The sequence below is a fragment of the Lactuca sativa genome, chromosome 5, assembly GCF_002870075.4.
Source record: "Lactuca sativa cultivar Salinas chromosome 5, Lsat_Salinas_v11, whole genome shotgun sequence".
Lineage (NCBI taxonomy): Eukaryota > Viridiplantae > Streptophyta > Magnoliopsida > Asterales > Asteraceae > Lactuca > Lactuca sativa.
This window is the reverse complement of record NC_056627.2, coordinates 303,873,219-303,888,614: the sequence shown is the minus strand read 5'-3', so window position 1 is coordinate 303,888,614 and position 15,396 is coordinate 303,873,219. Positions and strand designations below refer to the sequence as shown.

Genomic DNA, 15,396 nt, shown 5'->3' with positions numbered 1-15,396 from the left:
TACAGATTCAGCCCCTCTAGTTTGAAAGTCTCGCAATTTGGGCCTTGTTGGGCCGAAAAGTGCATTTTTGGCCCATTAGGTTTAAAAATTTCCATTTTAGTCCTTCAAAAGAGTAATTTTCCAGAAAATACATTTTTGAAACTCTTTTAACTCATCTCAACCATCAGAATTTGTATTTTGACATTTTGGGCCCTTTAACTTTATATTTTTAACATTTAAAGTCCAAAAATGGGATTTTAGCCCAAAGGAGTTCATATTAACCAACTTGGTTATTTTTCTAGAGTTGATTTATATGAAATAATATGATTTATACTTATTTCATTCAACATAATGTATATCTCGGTTTTGAGTTCCTTTTTGACTAGATCCAACACCATAATCACATAAGAACATGTAAATAAACATAGAAATCACACAAAGCATACATACACTCATAGATCTACACATTTGCTTGTATTCTCCCCCAAAAAAAACTTATAAAAACTGAAAAATAGGGGGTATGAAGCTCACCTTGGGTGTGGTTTCGGTTTTGGAGAAGAGATGGAAAGAAATGAGGTGATTTTCGGCCCTAGCAACCTTTCCTTGAAGATCTCGAGTTTAGGAGCTTCTAAGGTGCAAGATCACAAGATTGAATGAATTTAGAAGAGATTTTTACAAAGTGAAGGGAGTTAGATCATAAGTTAGCCATTAACTTACCTTAGATGATGAATCACTTTATGAAGATCCTTAAGCTTCTAGCCAAATTTTCAAGATCTTGGATGGAGAGAGTGGGTGATTCTTGAGTAATTTAGAGAGTGTTTTTGTGAGGTGTGTGTGTGTGTGTGCTCTCGGTTGAAACAAGAAGGGAGGGAAGGAGTGAGAAGCTTGACAAGATTGTTGCATGGAGATATGTGTGTTGCATGGAAAACCTAAGGACAAAAATGAGGTGTCATGAAATAAGTCAACTCTTCCTTTTCTTTTGGGCTTGTCTTGGGCCGAGAATAAAGAGAGGAGAGAAAGGATTTTTGGGCTTTTTGCCACTAAGCCCATATTAGAGTTAGGTTGAATGATTGTTGGCCTTATAAAATATAAGTGTGATTTTTATGCTTTATTAGGCTAGATTAGGTTAATTATGGTCCATAGTAGTTCATATAATTGATTTATTTCATTCTAGGCCCAATATGGCCCAAAATGTTGGAAATAAATGAAAGTGGGTCCAATTAGAGCCCATTTAAGGTTCTAAGCCCAAGATAGCCAAGTTGGAAGCTTATTGGCCCCTTGGGCCCAATAAGGAAGTCCTAGTCCAAAATGGACCTACACAAGAACTTCTAGGGTTTCCAATTACTTGTTGACTATTTGAAATGCTTGTATGGTGTACTTGATTGAAATTTTGTTGCCATGAAGTAAGTATCTTACATGCTCTTAAGTTTTTGATTCAATATTTTACTTGAGTGTTGTGATTACAAGACACAAAATTTCTAGTTGTGACATCTAGACTTGGGATGGTCCAGAAGGTCATAAAGTTTATGTCAATAAGTTATTGGTGAATCCTCTTTGTCTTAAACCCTAGCCCTAGAGTGTTTTTGGCCTTTAGCTCCTTAGTTTCACGTAAAGTTTGCAACTTTACGTGGGGGATAGACTGTTGAAGAGTGGGTCTATGGATTGGAGCCCCTGCATGGCTCGAAAAGCCACTGTATGGATTGAGATCTAAAGAGACTCGGCGAGTCACAGGGGTGTACTCGGCGAGTTTTATAAATATGAGCGTGGACTCGGCGAGTTGGAAGAACGACTCAGCGAGTTTGTTGAAGATTGCCTTGGACTCGGCGAGTTTGGCCGCAAAATCTCAACCTTTTCTGGTTAAGACGCAGATCAGTGAGTTGAGTGGTGACTCAACGAGTTGGACAGGATGGTACTCAGAGATTGTTGAACTCAACGAGTCTTTGGGTGACTCGGCGAGTTGAGTCGTATTTGGTGAGTTTCTGAGCTTAGGGACTCGGCGAGTCTATGAGTTGACTCAGTGAGTCGAGTCAACTGGAAGGTTGACTTTGACCAGGACTTTGACTTTGACCAGAGTTGACTTAGTTTGACTTCTAGAGTTCAGTTTGGAACTAAGTGTTATATTGATAATAGTAGCTCGAGGAGCTAGTGGAGCAGCGGTTGAGAAAGTTGTCGGACAACGGCCAAAGGGTTATCAGCAACGTTCAGCAGTGCAGGTGAGTTTCCCTTTGTGTGAATGGGTCTACCGCCACAATGTCGGCCCATGTAGTTATGAGTAGGAAGACCCGCGAGTTAGCCCTAGGCATAATATTCTAGTATGACATTAGGGACTAAGGTCCAATGTTAGCGGGCGAGTGCCCAAGGAATGGTTTGTATGATAGTTATACTTGTTGTCTGTGTGATACATGTATGTGCCTGGTAGGGAGGTGAGTGTGGGCGAGGTCCTGTATCTCACCAATAGCAGAGTGTGGACGGTGTTCCATACCTCATTATTAGTAGAGCAGGGGCGAGGCCCAAGTGAGGAAAAGAGTGAGTGTGGGCTGGGCCTGTATCTCACTGTCAGTAGGGGCGTGGACGGGGTTCCATGATTCTTCAGTAGTAGGACAGGGGCGAGGCCCAAGATAGGCGAGGCCTTAGTACAGTAATCCAGTAGAGTATGTTAGTTATGTGTTGTGATATGATTGTATGTTAGTATATGTTAGCGGGTGGGGCCCGGAGACAGGCGGGGCCTAAGGAAAACAGATCTGTACGCCAAGCGGGGCTCGAAGCCAGGCGGGGCCTGGTAATGGACGGGGTCTGATAGCGGGCGAGACCCAATGCAGCGGACTGGAGCCTAGTATGTGGTTATGTGCACAATGTTATGTATGTCATGTATGGATCAGTAGATATGTGTGGTATGTGGTAGGATAGGGAAACTCACTAAGCTTCATGCTTACGGTTTTCAGTTTTGGTTTCAGGTATTTAGTTTTCAGAAGAGGAGCTCGGGAGGGTTGTAGTGCACACACCATGACAAGTTAGCCTGGGATGTTTACTCTGATAATTAAGCAAGTGTTTTGGAAATTAAACTATAATTTGTCATATAAACCCTTTTTGTATGTTTGAATGACTTAACATTATGAATTAGTAATGTTTTAAAAGAAATTTTTGGACTCGAAATTTGGGATGTTACACTTCTTATGCTTTTGAGTATATCACTTGGAGTAGGTTCTAGGGATTTGGATATATCACCTATATGATGAGAATCTATTGAGATTCTAGGTGGTAGCTTTTCTCCTAAATCTTTTTGTCTTTTTTTTTTTGCTATGTTTAAAGCCCAAGAGCTATCTTGAGGATCTATGTCACAAAGTTGTTTATCTTTGACATGTCTTATTTATGATAATATGTAACACCCCAAATTTCAAATATAAATATAACTTAACATAGTCCCAAAACTTCCAAAAATCAAGATTCAAATACTAAAGTAATTATTAATAATAATAGCGGAAGCAATTAGAAATTTAATTAAACACTTGGTGCGCCACGTCTTCCTCAAAACTTGTCGCCTTCTTCAAGTCTGAACCTTATCCTTTCCATTCCCGCTGCCACTTGCTACGTAATTTCTTGGATTGCGTGCATTTAAAGATTCTAATGGGTAAGCCTAGGCCCTAGTGAATTCGTGGTTTTCATGCATATTGACGTCAATAAAATAAAAATAATGCAACAATTTATCAATATAAATCTTTTCATTTCTTTCCACCCTTGGTGACACATTAGGGAACTACTGTCACTTTCAGGGAACGAGTCCCTCCGCCGGGCACAACAAATATGCTTACGGCTAGATAAACAGAGCGTAAGCTCTCCGCCGCGTACTAACACCTCGTACGACGACTAATAATAAGACCGTGTAAATACACCTGTTCCCTATATGTCACCCACCATTTTCACCCTTTTATATGAAATAATTCACAAAATTTCACACAAATATTCATAGCAATAACAACAGTAGCATATAATTGCAAATAATTTAGAATCAACTTTTCATGCAAACAACCACAAAATTCACACGAAACTCACCTTATTGGCTGTTAGGACTTAACCGGAGCTTGCCGCGCCACTCACACCCTACATTCCACCAACAAATATTTTCTAAGACTATAATCCTATCAAACATCCCATGCTTCCATTTTGGTTCAACCATCAACATCATTCGACCATCGTTAATTATGACACGCGTAATAACTCTTTTAGAAGATTATAATACTTCCCGTTAAAAATGCTCTAGAATAATAAATAATCAATAATTAAATAAGTGAGTGACGTTAAAATACTTGAAGGGATTATTTGTAATATCCGAAATTATTTTGAACTATATTATACCAAAGTGTAGGGCTAAAACCGAACTATGTTAAATCCTACAACTTCAAAAGAATTGGTAAGTTTATAAAACTCAGGGGTTCTATCTGAAAATTTCAGCTTCCTATATGATAGTGTCAAATAAATAGTTTTAAAAGTTGAGGGGCTAATACTGTATTTTCATATTTGAAAAGAAAATGGCATATACATCGATTTGCAAACAGGTAATAAAAAAAATGTACAGTTTGCTTCGCTATAATCACCATTTTTTTTCTAACCACATGAAAAAGTAAACAAATTATCAATAATATTAAACTCTTTTTTATTTCTAAAAGCTACAGCACACGTTGACCCTCCATACCCGAACTAGCTTTCTTCCTCACCCGACACTCTTGTTTTCTTCCTTTTCTGCCATTTTTATTAAACTGGAAAGCTTTGAAAAATATTGTAAAATTTAATTGTAAAATCACCATTAAGCATCTCCACTTCTTGTTATCAATAAAATTTAACAAATAAACTCACAATCATACAAATTTCAGGGTTCATTATACCAAAAGTTTCATTCCTAAGATTTTTATCAAATTGCTATTGGTTTGATCGAATTGAGACTGTAGGTTGAACCAAAATACGTTTACCATGCATATACATCAATCTAAGCTATTATATTAAGCTTAATTCGAATAATCATACCTTAATTTCTAAGAAAACTCTGAAATCCTTCACAACCTTCTACCTCCGATTTCTTCCTCGATTCTTCACCCTTTTTCGAAATTCCAATGGGGTTTCCAATTGATTTCTCAAGCTATATATATCACCTAAGTCTACAACTGGTGCAGCCCTTTCATTTGCTCAAATTTACAGCCCTAATGAAGATGACGGTTTTTGCCATTAATCCCCATAATTCTCCACTAATTACCTCATTATTCCTTGAATTTAATCCTTTTATTATGATGATATAATCTAATTACATATATATTTCTACATCTTAAATTTAAGTTATCACAAACTTCCCTCCTTAAAGGAATTTCGTCCTCGGAATTTGAATTAAGCAAACAAATGAGGGTATTTAGTTTTCATATCTCGCTTGGTCTCCCATGTTGCATCCGAACCTTTATGATACTTCCACTGAACTTTCACCAGTGGTATCTCCACATTCCTTAACTTTCTGACCTTTCGATCTATAATCGCAACGGGTTCTTCTGTATATCGTAGCTTCTCATCAACCTTAATTTCTTGAAGTGGCACTTCCATGGCGGTATCCGCTAGACACTTCTTTAGATTAGAGACATGGAATGTGCTATGAATGCCCTGCATTTCCCTTGGTAGCTCCAATCGATAGGCTACCTGTCCAACTCGTTCCTTAATTATAAAGGGTCCAACGTAGCGAGGACTTAACTTCCCCCGCTTACCAAAACGAACAATGCCCTTCCATGGGGACACCTTTAACATAACTTTATCACCGACCTGAAACATTATTGGCTTTCTCCGCTTATCTGCATAACTTTTCTGCCGATCCTGAGCAACCTTAATGTTATCCCTAATCACCTGGATTTTGTCGGTAGTTTGCTGAACAAGTTCAGGTCCAGCCAACTGTTTCTCCCCCACCTCATTCCAACATAATGGAGTTCTACACTTCCTGCCATATAGAGTCTCATATGGTGCGACTTTTATACTTGCATGATAGCTGTTGTTGTAGGCAAACTCAATTAACGGAAAATGAGTTTCCCACGACCCTCCAAAATCAATAACACAAGACCTTAACATGTCTTCCAAGGTCTGTATTGTCCGTTCACTTTGGCCATCTGTTTGCGGGTGGTATGTCGTGCTCAATTTTACTCGAGTACCCATTTCTCGTTGGAAGCTACCCCAAAATGTCGACGTAAAACGACTATCCCGATCCGAAATAATAGATAATGGAACTCCATGCAGTTTCACTATCTCGTCAACGTATAATTTAGCTAGCCTTTCTAACGGGTACGTCTCCTTAATCGGAAGGAAGTGTGCCGATTTGGTTAATCTATCCACAACTACCCAAATCGCGTCATAACCTTTTGGTGTCTTTGGTAACTTAGTCACAAAGTCCATTGTGATGTGATCCCATTTCCACACTGGAATCTCCATTGACTGTAACTGACCGTATGGCCTTTGGTGTTCAGCCTTCACCTTCAAGCACGTCAAACACCTTTCAACAAAATAGGCTATATCCTTTTTCATACCAGGCCACCAGTAAGATTTTCGTAAGTCTTGATACATCTTGTTTGTTCCCGGATGGATTGAGTACTTTGACATGTGCGCTTCCTTGAGAAGTAAGTTACGCACTTCACCCACTCGTGGTACCCAAACCCTTCCTTGGAAACACTTCAAGCCACGACTATCCTTTTCCAATGATTGTATTACTCCCGCCACCCTTTCACTTTTCCATTTCTCTTCCTTCGAGGCCTCCTCTTGATTCTTTATCAAATCATCTAGTAAGCTGGTGGTTATGCTAATCTTCATCATTCGAATCTTAGGTGGTTCTCTTCTTTCCTTACGACTTAGTGCATCAGCTACCACATTTGCCTTCCCCGGATGATATAATATCTCACAGTCGTAATCTTTTAATAGTTCCATCCACCGTTGCTGTCTCATGTTCAGATCTTTCTGATCGAACAGGTATTTCAAACTCTTGTGATCAGTGAAGATCTGACACCTTGTCCCATACAAATAGTGTCTCCAAATCTTTAAAGCGAACACTACTGCAGCCAACTCCATATCATGTGTTGGGTATTTACGCTCGTGAACCTTTAACTGTCGTGAGGCATAAGCAATCACCTTACCGTTTTGCATCAAAACACACCCCAAACCTAACTTGGATGCATCACTATAAACAACAAAGCCATCATTGCCTTCTGGTAAAGATAATACTAGTGCACTGCTAAGCTTTTCCTTTAAGACGTTAAAGGCATTATCTTGCTCTGGCTTCCATTCGAACTTCACATTTTTCCTTGTCAGGGTAGTTAGCGGTGCAGCTATGCGCGAGAAGTCTTGTATAAACCGTCTATAGTATCCTGCCAACCCAAGAAAACTTCGAACTTCTAATGGGGTCCTTGGTGGTTCCCACTTTTCAATCGCCTCAATCTTTGCTGGGTCCACCTTGATACCTTGTTCGTTTACAACATGTCCCAAAAACTGGACTTCCCGAAGCCAAAACTCGCACTTCGAAAATTTGGCAAATAATTTTTCTTTCCTCAATAAACTAAGTGTTAGCCGCAGATGTTGCTCATGGTCTGCCTTACTTTTAGAGTATATCAATATGTCATCGATAAAGACGATTACAAACTTGTCTAGGTATGGCTTGCACACCTGGTTCATCAGATCCATGAATGCAGCTGGTGCATTGGTCAAACCAAATGGCATTACTAAAAACTCGAAATGACCATACCTAGTTCGAAAGGCTGTTTTCGACACATCTTCTTCTCTGACTTTCAGCTGGTGATACCCTGACCGTAAATCGATCTTTGAGAAGTAACTTGCCCCCTGGAGTTGATCGAATAGGTCATCAATTCTCGGTAATGGATACCGGTTCTTTATAGTCACCTTGTTTAACTCCCTGTAGTCAATGCACATTCGCATTGTCCCATCCTTCTTCTTGACGAATAGTACTGGTGCACCCCACGGTGAGGTACTGGGCCGAATAAAACCCTTGCCGAGCAAATCTTGCAACTGAGTCATCAACTCCTTCATTTCGGTTGGTGCTAACCGATAGGGCGCACGAGCTATCGGTGCTACTCCTGGGGTAAGATCGATTCGAAACTCCACTTGCCTATCCGGTGGCAAGCTAGTTAGGTCATCAGGGAACACATCTTGGAACTCGCGTACAACTGGTATATGTGTTATTCCAGGCTTGTCCTTCTTAGAATCGAGAACATATGCCCAATAACTTTGACACCCTTTCTTTAGATAACGAGTTGCCTTAGTCACTGATATCAAAATAGAGTCCTTAATTCGCCGATCACCGTAAATTTTTACCATTCCTTTTTCTGGCATCCAAACTTGAACAATCCTATTTTCACAATCTATAATCGCTTGGTTTTTTGACAACCAATCCATCCCTATAACAATATCAAAATCACCTAGGGCTATAGGTAATAATTTTAATGGTAGCACACTACCTTCGATTTTGATAGAGCAATCATCATATTCCTCTCTTACTACTACCCAATGATCGTCAGCAGTTTCAATTTCTAAGGCATGTTCTAGAGTCTTTGCATTTCTACCCAGGTTTTTGCAAAAAGTAGAAGACACAAAAGATCTATTTGCACCAGAATCAAATAACACCCTAGCATGAACTGAGTTTACTAGGAAAGTACCTGTCACCACATCCGGGGTCTCCTGAGCCGTCATGCGAAAAGCTCTAGCTTTTGTTCTACCAGTGTCAGCCTTTTTATCCGTCGACCGATTGTCTGTTATCCTGCCTTGATTGTTGTTACCTTTACTCTGAGGACATTCCGACTTAATGTGGTTAGGGGAACCACACCCGTAACATACCCTTCCTGTCTTACATTCTATGGCTATGTGCCCTGGCTTACCACACTTGTAGCAAACTTTCTGATTCATGTTACACCCCCCCTTATGATAACGGTTACATTTCGGACATTGCTTTACTCCAGAGCTTTGATCAACCTTACGTTCTTGCCCTGAAGTCTTGCCTTTCTTCGAATCATTATTTGTACCCTCCCATTTTCTTTTCCCCAAAGCCCTGTCTTCACCTTGACGATTCTTCTCACGTTCACGACCTTCTGCAGCATCAACAGCAGACTGGAAAGTACCCGGTTTCTGAATTTGCACAAATTCACGGATAGCTGTTCTCAATCCCCAAATATAGCATTCCACCCTTCTTTCTTCCGTAGATACGTAAAATTCGGCAAACCTAGCCTTCTCCGTGAGCTTTGTGGTGTACTCCCTCACAGTCATATTCCCCTGCTCCAACCTTAAAAATTCTTCCTCCAACTGTTTAACCGCTGTACGAGGGCAAAATTTTTCTTTAAAAATTCTTAGGAAATCATCCCATGACATATTCTTGGCTGCCTCATGCCCCCTAACCTCCTTCACCATGCCCCACCAATGTATTGCCTCCCCTTTTAGCATTGTCGCAGCATAAATCACCTTGTCCTCATCCGCACACTTGCTAGTATCGAATGTTCCCTCAATCTCCATGATCCATGTTGATGACAAAACGGGATCAATCTCTCCGTTAAAAATGGGTGGCTTGCAGTTCATGAACGTCTTGTAACTACAACCCCGCCGATCGTGGTTGCCATGATGCCTTGTGGGTTGTGCAATACTTGGTTTACGACTCATATTTGGTGTACTGTAATCGTAGTCCTCTTCACCTCCACCCAAGTTACCTTCATACTCACCCATTATTGCTTCTCGTGCCTGAGCAATTACATCCGGTAAGGTGTCTCGAATTGCTCGAGCAATCTCATCAGCCAACTCCTCTCTAGTGATCGTGTTTGCCGCACGACCCCTTCCACGACCTCGACCTCGACCGCGGTGGGATCCAGAGCTACCATGGGCCGATTGTACAGGTATCGGTGCTGTAACAACACCTCGGCCTCTTCCTTTACCCCTTCCTCTTCCTTGGCCCCGTCCACGACTAGCATTCGGGTTCAGTGGGGTTTCTGGAACATCTCCTGGTGCTCTAACATAAGCTCCAATTGGGATGCGCTCTTCCTCCGGAGTGACCCTAGTGAACCTCCCAGATCTTCGTGAAGACATATCAACTACATATTTATGTTTATAACACAATAAGTATAACAAACATAAATTTTATTCCAAAAACTTCAAAAATAGGCATACGTCTTGTTCACATCAAGTCACTCAAGCCAACAACCAAGAGAAATAATAAAAAAAAAAGAAACAAAAAAGACAAATCATTGCACTCCTACTTTCTAATTTTTAAAAACGATGTCATCATATTTCAATATTCTCTTTCCCTCCTTCAAGTACTTCCTTATCTTTTTAGCTTTTCGATCTCCGGGACCACTTTGAATGACCAACACCTCGGCCTGAGGTGGCTCTCTTCCAACCACCTTATCTAGGAATCCGTAAGTCGTGGCCTTGGCTTGTTTTGCCCAAGCCACAAACCCTTCCCACAACTTAGTGATAGTCAGTTTCCTTAGCTCTGACACCTCCTGTTCCAACCTTTGTATCTTGCGTTTACTTTTCATAGCAGCATCAACCCTTATTTGGTTCTCCTGTACGAGCCTTGACCTATGTTCATCTATCTCTTCAATCTTTCTTTTTAAACTGTGAATCTCGAGCTGTGTCTGTGGCATTTCATCTTTATAAAGTCGCTCCCAGTAGGTACCAGGACTAGTTGGCGTGTACTCCACATAAGGCATATGGAACGTTTCGTATCTTTGCTCCGCATGGTACTCCACGTGATTTCCCTCGGATTCCTCCTCGGGGTCTTCTTCGGGCTCCTCCTCAGGATCTTCTTCGGGCTCCTCCTCAGGATCTTCTTCGGGCTCCACCTCGGATTCCACATCCTCGTCTTCTTCATCCCGTTCAGAGAGGCTGAGTGGGGTCGTTGGTTCCAGATTGCCTTCCGAGTCAGAGAGCTCTGACTCGGCCTTCAACTTCTCGTGGGGAAGTAACCCACTAGTACCCTCAACTGACACCCCACCATCGACGATTGCCTTTCCATGATCCATAGTACCTACAAACGAGACGCATTCCAGATTAGGCGATGTACCGCTCCTCCCGTTTAAGCTTAGGCGTTTAAACAACGACTAATCTGCTTAAACCACGCTCTGATACCAACTTGTAACACCCCAAATTTCAAATATAAATATAACTTAACATATTCCCAAAACTTCCAAAAATCAAGATTCAAATACTAAAGTAATTATTAATAATAATAGCGAAAGCAATTAGAAATTTAATTAAACACTTGGTGCGCCACGTCTTCCTCAAAACTTGTCGCCTTCTTCAAGTCTGAACCTTATCCTTTCCATTCCCGCTGCCACTTGCTACGTAATTTCCTGGGTTGCGTGCATTTAAAGATTCTAATGGGTAAGCCTAGGGCCTAGTGAGTTCGTGGTTTTCATGCATATTGACGTCAATAAAATAAAAATAATGCAACAATTTATCAATATAAATCTTTTCATTTCTTTCCACCCTTGGTGACACATTAGGGAACTACTGTCACTTTCAGGGAACGAGTCCCTCCGCCGGGCACAACAAATATGCTTACGTCTAGATAAACAGAGCGTAAGCTCTCCGCCGCGTACTAACACCTCGTACGACGACTAATAATAAGACCGTGTAAATACACCTGTTCCCTATATGTCACCCACCATTTTCACCCTTTTATATGAAATAATTCACAAAATTTCACACAAATATCCATAGCAATAACAACAGTAGCATATAATTGCAAATAATTTAGAATCAACTTTTCATGCAAACAACCACAAAATTCACACGAAACTCACCTTATTGGCTGTTAGGACTTAACCGGAGCTTGCCGCGCCACTCACACCCTACATTCCACCAACAAATATTTTCTAAGACTATAATCCTATCAAACATCCCATGCTTCCATTTTGGTTCAACCATCAACATCATTCGACCATCGTTAATTATGACACGCGTAATAACTCTTTTAGAAGATTATAATACTTCCCGTTAAAAATGCTCTAGAATAATAAATAATCAATAATTAAATAAGTGAGTGACGTTAAAATACTTGAAGGGATTATTTGTAATATCCGAAATTATTTTGAACTATATTATACCAAAGTGTAGGGCTAAAACCGAACTATGTTAAATCCTACAACTTCAAAAGAATTGGTAAGTTTATAAAACTCAGGGGTTCTATCTGAAAATTCCAGCTTCCTATATGATAGTGTAAAATAAATAGTTTTAAAAGTTGAGGGGCTAATACTGTATTTTCATATTTGAAAAGAAAATGGCATATACATCGATTTGCAAACAGGTAATAAAAAAAATGTACAGTTTGCTTCGCTGTAATCACAATTTTTTTTCTAACCACATGAAAAAGTAAACAAATTATCAATAATATTAAACTCTTTTTTATTTCTAAAAGCTACGGCACACGTTGACCCTCCATACCCGAACTAGCTTTCTTCCTCACCCGACACTCTTGTTTTCTTCCTTTTCTGCCATTTTTATTAAACTGGAAAGCTTTGAAAAATCTTGTAAAATTTAATTGTAAAATCACCATTAAGCATCTCCACTTCTTGTTATCAATAAAATTTAACAAATAAACTCACAATCATACAAATTTCAGGGTTCATTATACCAAAAGTTTCATTCCTAAGATTTTTATCAAATTGCTATTGGTTTGATCGAATTGAGACTGTAGGTTGAACCAAAATACGTTTACCATGCATATACATCAATCTAAGCTATTATATTAAGCTTAATTCGAATAATCATACCTTAATTTCTAAGAAAACTCTGAAATCCTTCACAACCTTCTACCTCCGATTTCTTCCTCGATTCTTCACCCTTTTCGAAATTCCAATGGGGTTTCCAATTGATTTCTCAAGCTATATATATCACCTAAGTCTACAACTGGTGCAGCCCTTTCATTTGCTCAAATTTACAGCCCTAATGAAGATGACGGTTTTTGCCATTAATCCCCATAATTCTCCACTAATTACCTCATTATTCCTTGAATTTAATCCTTTTATTATGATGATATAATCTAATTACATATATATTTCTACATCTTAAATTTAAGTTATCACATAATACATCTTCAAGTTTTATGTATTCTTCTTTTTTATAATCTACGCTATGATGACTATTTGTTAATGCATATCCTATGAGGTAGGTTATTGTGAAGGGTTTATCTCCTGGATTCATGAGATCACTTCTTTCAAAGTGATGAATAAAAGATAAAACCTTATTTAATTTTGTTGATTTTAGATCTAAGGCAAATTTAGGATAAACTGAAAACATGATTTTTGGTAAGCTAGATTTCCTCAGGCTACACCAAGAATACAATCTTGTCGATGCTTAATTCTATCATCAATCAAGGCCATTTATATTGGAGAATGAATTCCTTCTTGAAATTGAGATGTGATTGGAATTTTTACTGCTCCGATGTGGACCATTCTAATTTTAGATCTTATTTATGTAGGAATATCTTTTAGGTTACAATTTATTTGTTCTTTGGTTAATAGTGGTAGATAAACAGATAATGTAGTATATTTTATGTCGACATAAATTTCTTTTGTACTAATGAAGTAAAATATTTCATTTTTCTTTTTAACGTATTCAAAATATTAAATCTTGAATGAACGTTTCTGAATATATTTTCTTTCTTTATTTTAAGATCTGTTATCTCAATTTTTTGAAAGAAGTTCTTGTTTAATCATTAGTCTTCCTTGAAAACCATCTTCATTTTCAACGAAGCTTAACGAATGATCTGAAAGGTTGCTCTTCAGAATCTCCTGTACCTTTATTTTTTAAGGATAAATCCATAACAAGGATCTGAAGGTTGTTCGCCAGAATTAAAATCTTTATCAACAAGGTTTTCAGTTTTTCAGCAGATGACAAAATCTTTGGTAATGAATATGATGCCAATGAGAAGACCTTAATCTATAGCAAGTATAACAAAGAGATTTCTCCGGCCGATGAACAACTGTGCTTAGCCTTCCAAAACTGTGCTTAGACTTGCGGATTAGGTCGTACGCAACGCGTACTTATGAGTACGTGCAGCGTACTCATGCAGAATGCATGATCGCGAATAGCCAACTAGTATGTTGGGCATACGTGTGGTACGCCTGGCGTACTAGCCCATACTCCAAACCCTAATTCCATGGGTTGCTCCCTATATAAAGAACATTAAGTCCTCTTTTGCTTACCCTTATCATCCTCCAAACCTTCCCTAAACCCTAATCCTAAGTTTAGGTGATTGTGTGAGCCTTGCAAGTTCATTTAGGTGTTTTTGGTGCTTTTAGTTAAAGAAGGATACTAGAGAAAAAGGAGTGGGTGTTAGCAAGCTTGTAGATCCAGAAAACTTCCCTCCCTATGCATCATTTTCATGTATAAAGTTTGTATCTTGGAAAGCATTTCATTAGATCTCCATGTTCGAATTTTTAATAGTATTGTCCCCAAAGATTAGACCTTTATGAGTTTGGGGGTACTCCAGGGGTTTATAGATGTTCTTTCATGTATTATGGGACTTGTGGATTCACAAAAATGGTTCCTTGATCATTCCTTTTGGTTCATGCATGAATAAAGTAGCTTAGAGTGCATTAGAAGCTGAAGATTTTTATATTGAGTCCTCCCTAACCATGAAAAGGCAAGGTTTTGAAAACCAGACAGGAGACTGAACCGATCGTCTTACCGGTTCGATGGTTCAGGTGGTCCAACCGGTCGGACCGGTCTCAAAAACCGGAAAAACCGGATGATGCATAATTATATTTAATTATATAAAAAATACAAAAAATGAAAAAAAAATAAATATTTTTTAAAATTTCCGGTTTTGACCGGTTTTACCGGTTCAACTGGACCGGTTTTTATTGGTTCACATGAATACCGGTTTTTTAGCATTAAAGAACCGGATCCGCGACCGGTTCCCGGTTGAACCGGTCGAACCGGCCGGTCCGGTCCGGTTTTCAAAACATGGTGAAAAGGCTTAAAGCCAACAACTTTATGGATTAAGACATCGTACATTGGTCAGATATGTGGTTGGGTTGGTTGTCTTAATGGATTAAGACACTAACTTAGTGGAAATAGAGGCAAACGGAGTACGTCGGACTTACTATTGGCTACGCACAACGTAGCTTAATACTTCCCTGATGAAAGCTGGCCCTGTTGTACACCCTACGTAAAGATTGGTACACTCAGCGTACTCGCTGAGCGTTGGCTTTCGTTGGCTTTGACCTTTGGTCAATATTTAGGGTTTTTAGACCATGTGAAGGGTAAAATGGTCCTTTTACCCTTAGAAGGATTAGCCATGGGATTTGGATTTGCAAGTGAGTTTTTGGACCTTAATTATTAATTAGAGTTAATTATTTTGTTATCTAGGCGGAGTGTAGATCCGAAAGTTCAGGTGCTAGATTT

The 15,396-nt window shown here is 39.3% G+C and overlaps 1 protein-coding gene across 1 annotated transcript; it reads right to left on the bottom strand.

Annotated features, from left to right (window-relative positions):
- Nucleotides 1–10,241: 10,241 nt before the first annotated feature.
- Nucleotides 10,242–11,006, bottom strand: LOC128126053 (uncharacterized). The gene has a single exon (XM_052763778.1). The coding sequence runs from the start codon at nt 11,004–11,006 to the stop codon at nt 10,242–10,244; it is 765 nt and encodes a 254-aa protein (XP_052619738.1).
- Nucleotides 11,007–15,396: the final 4,390 nt, after the last annotated feature.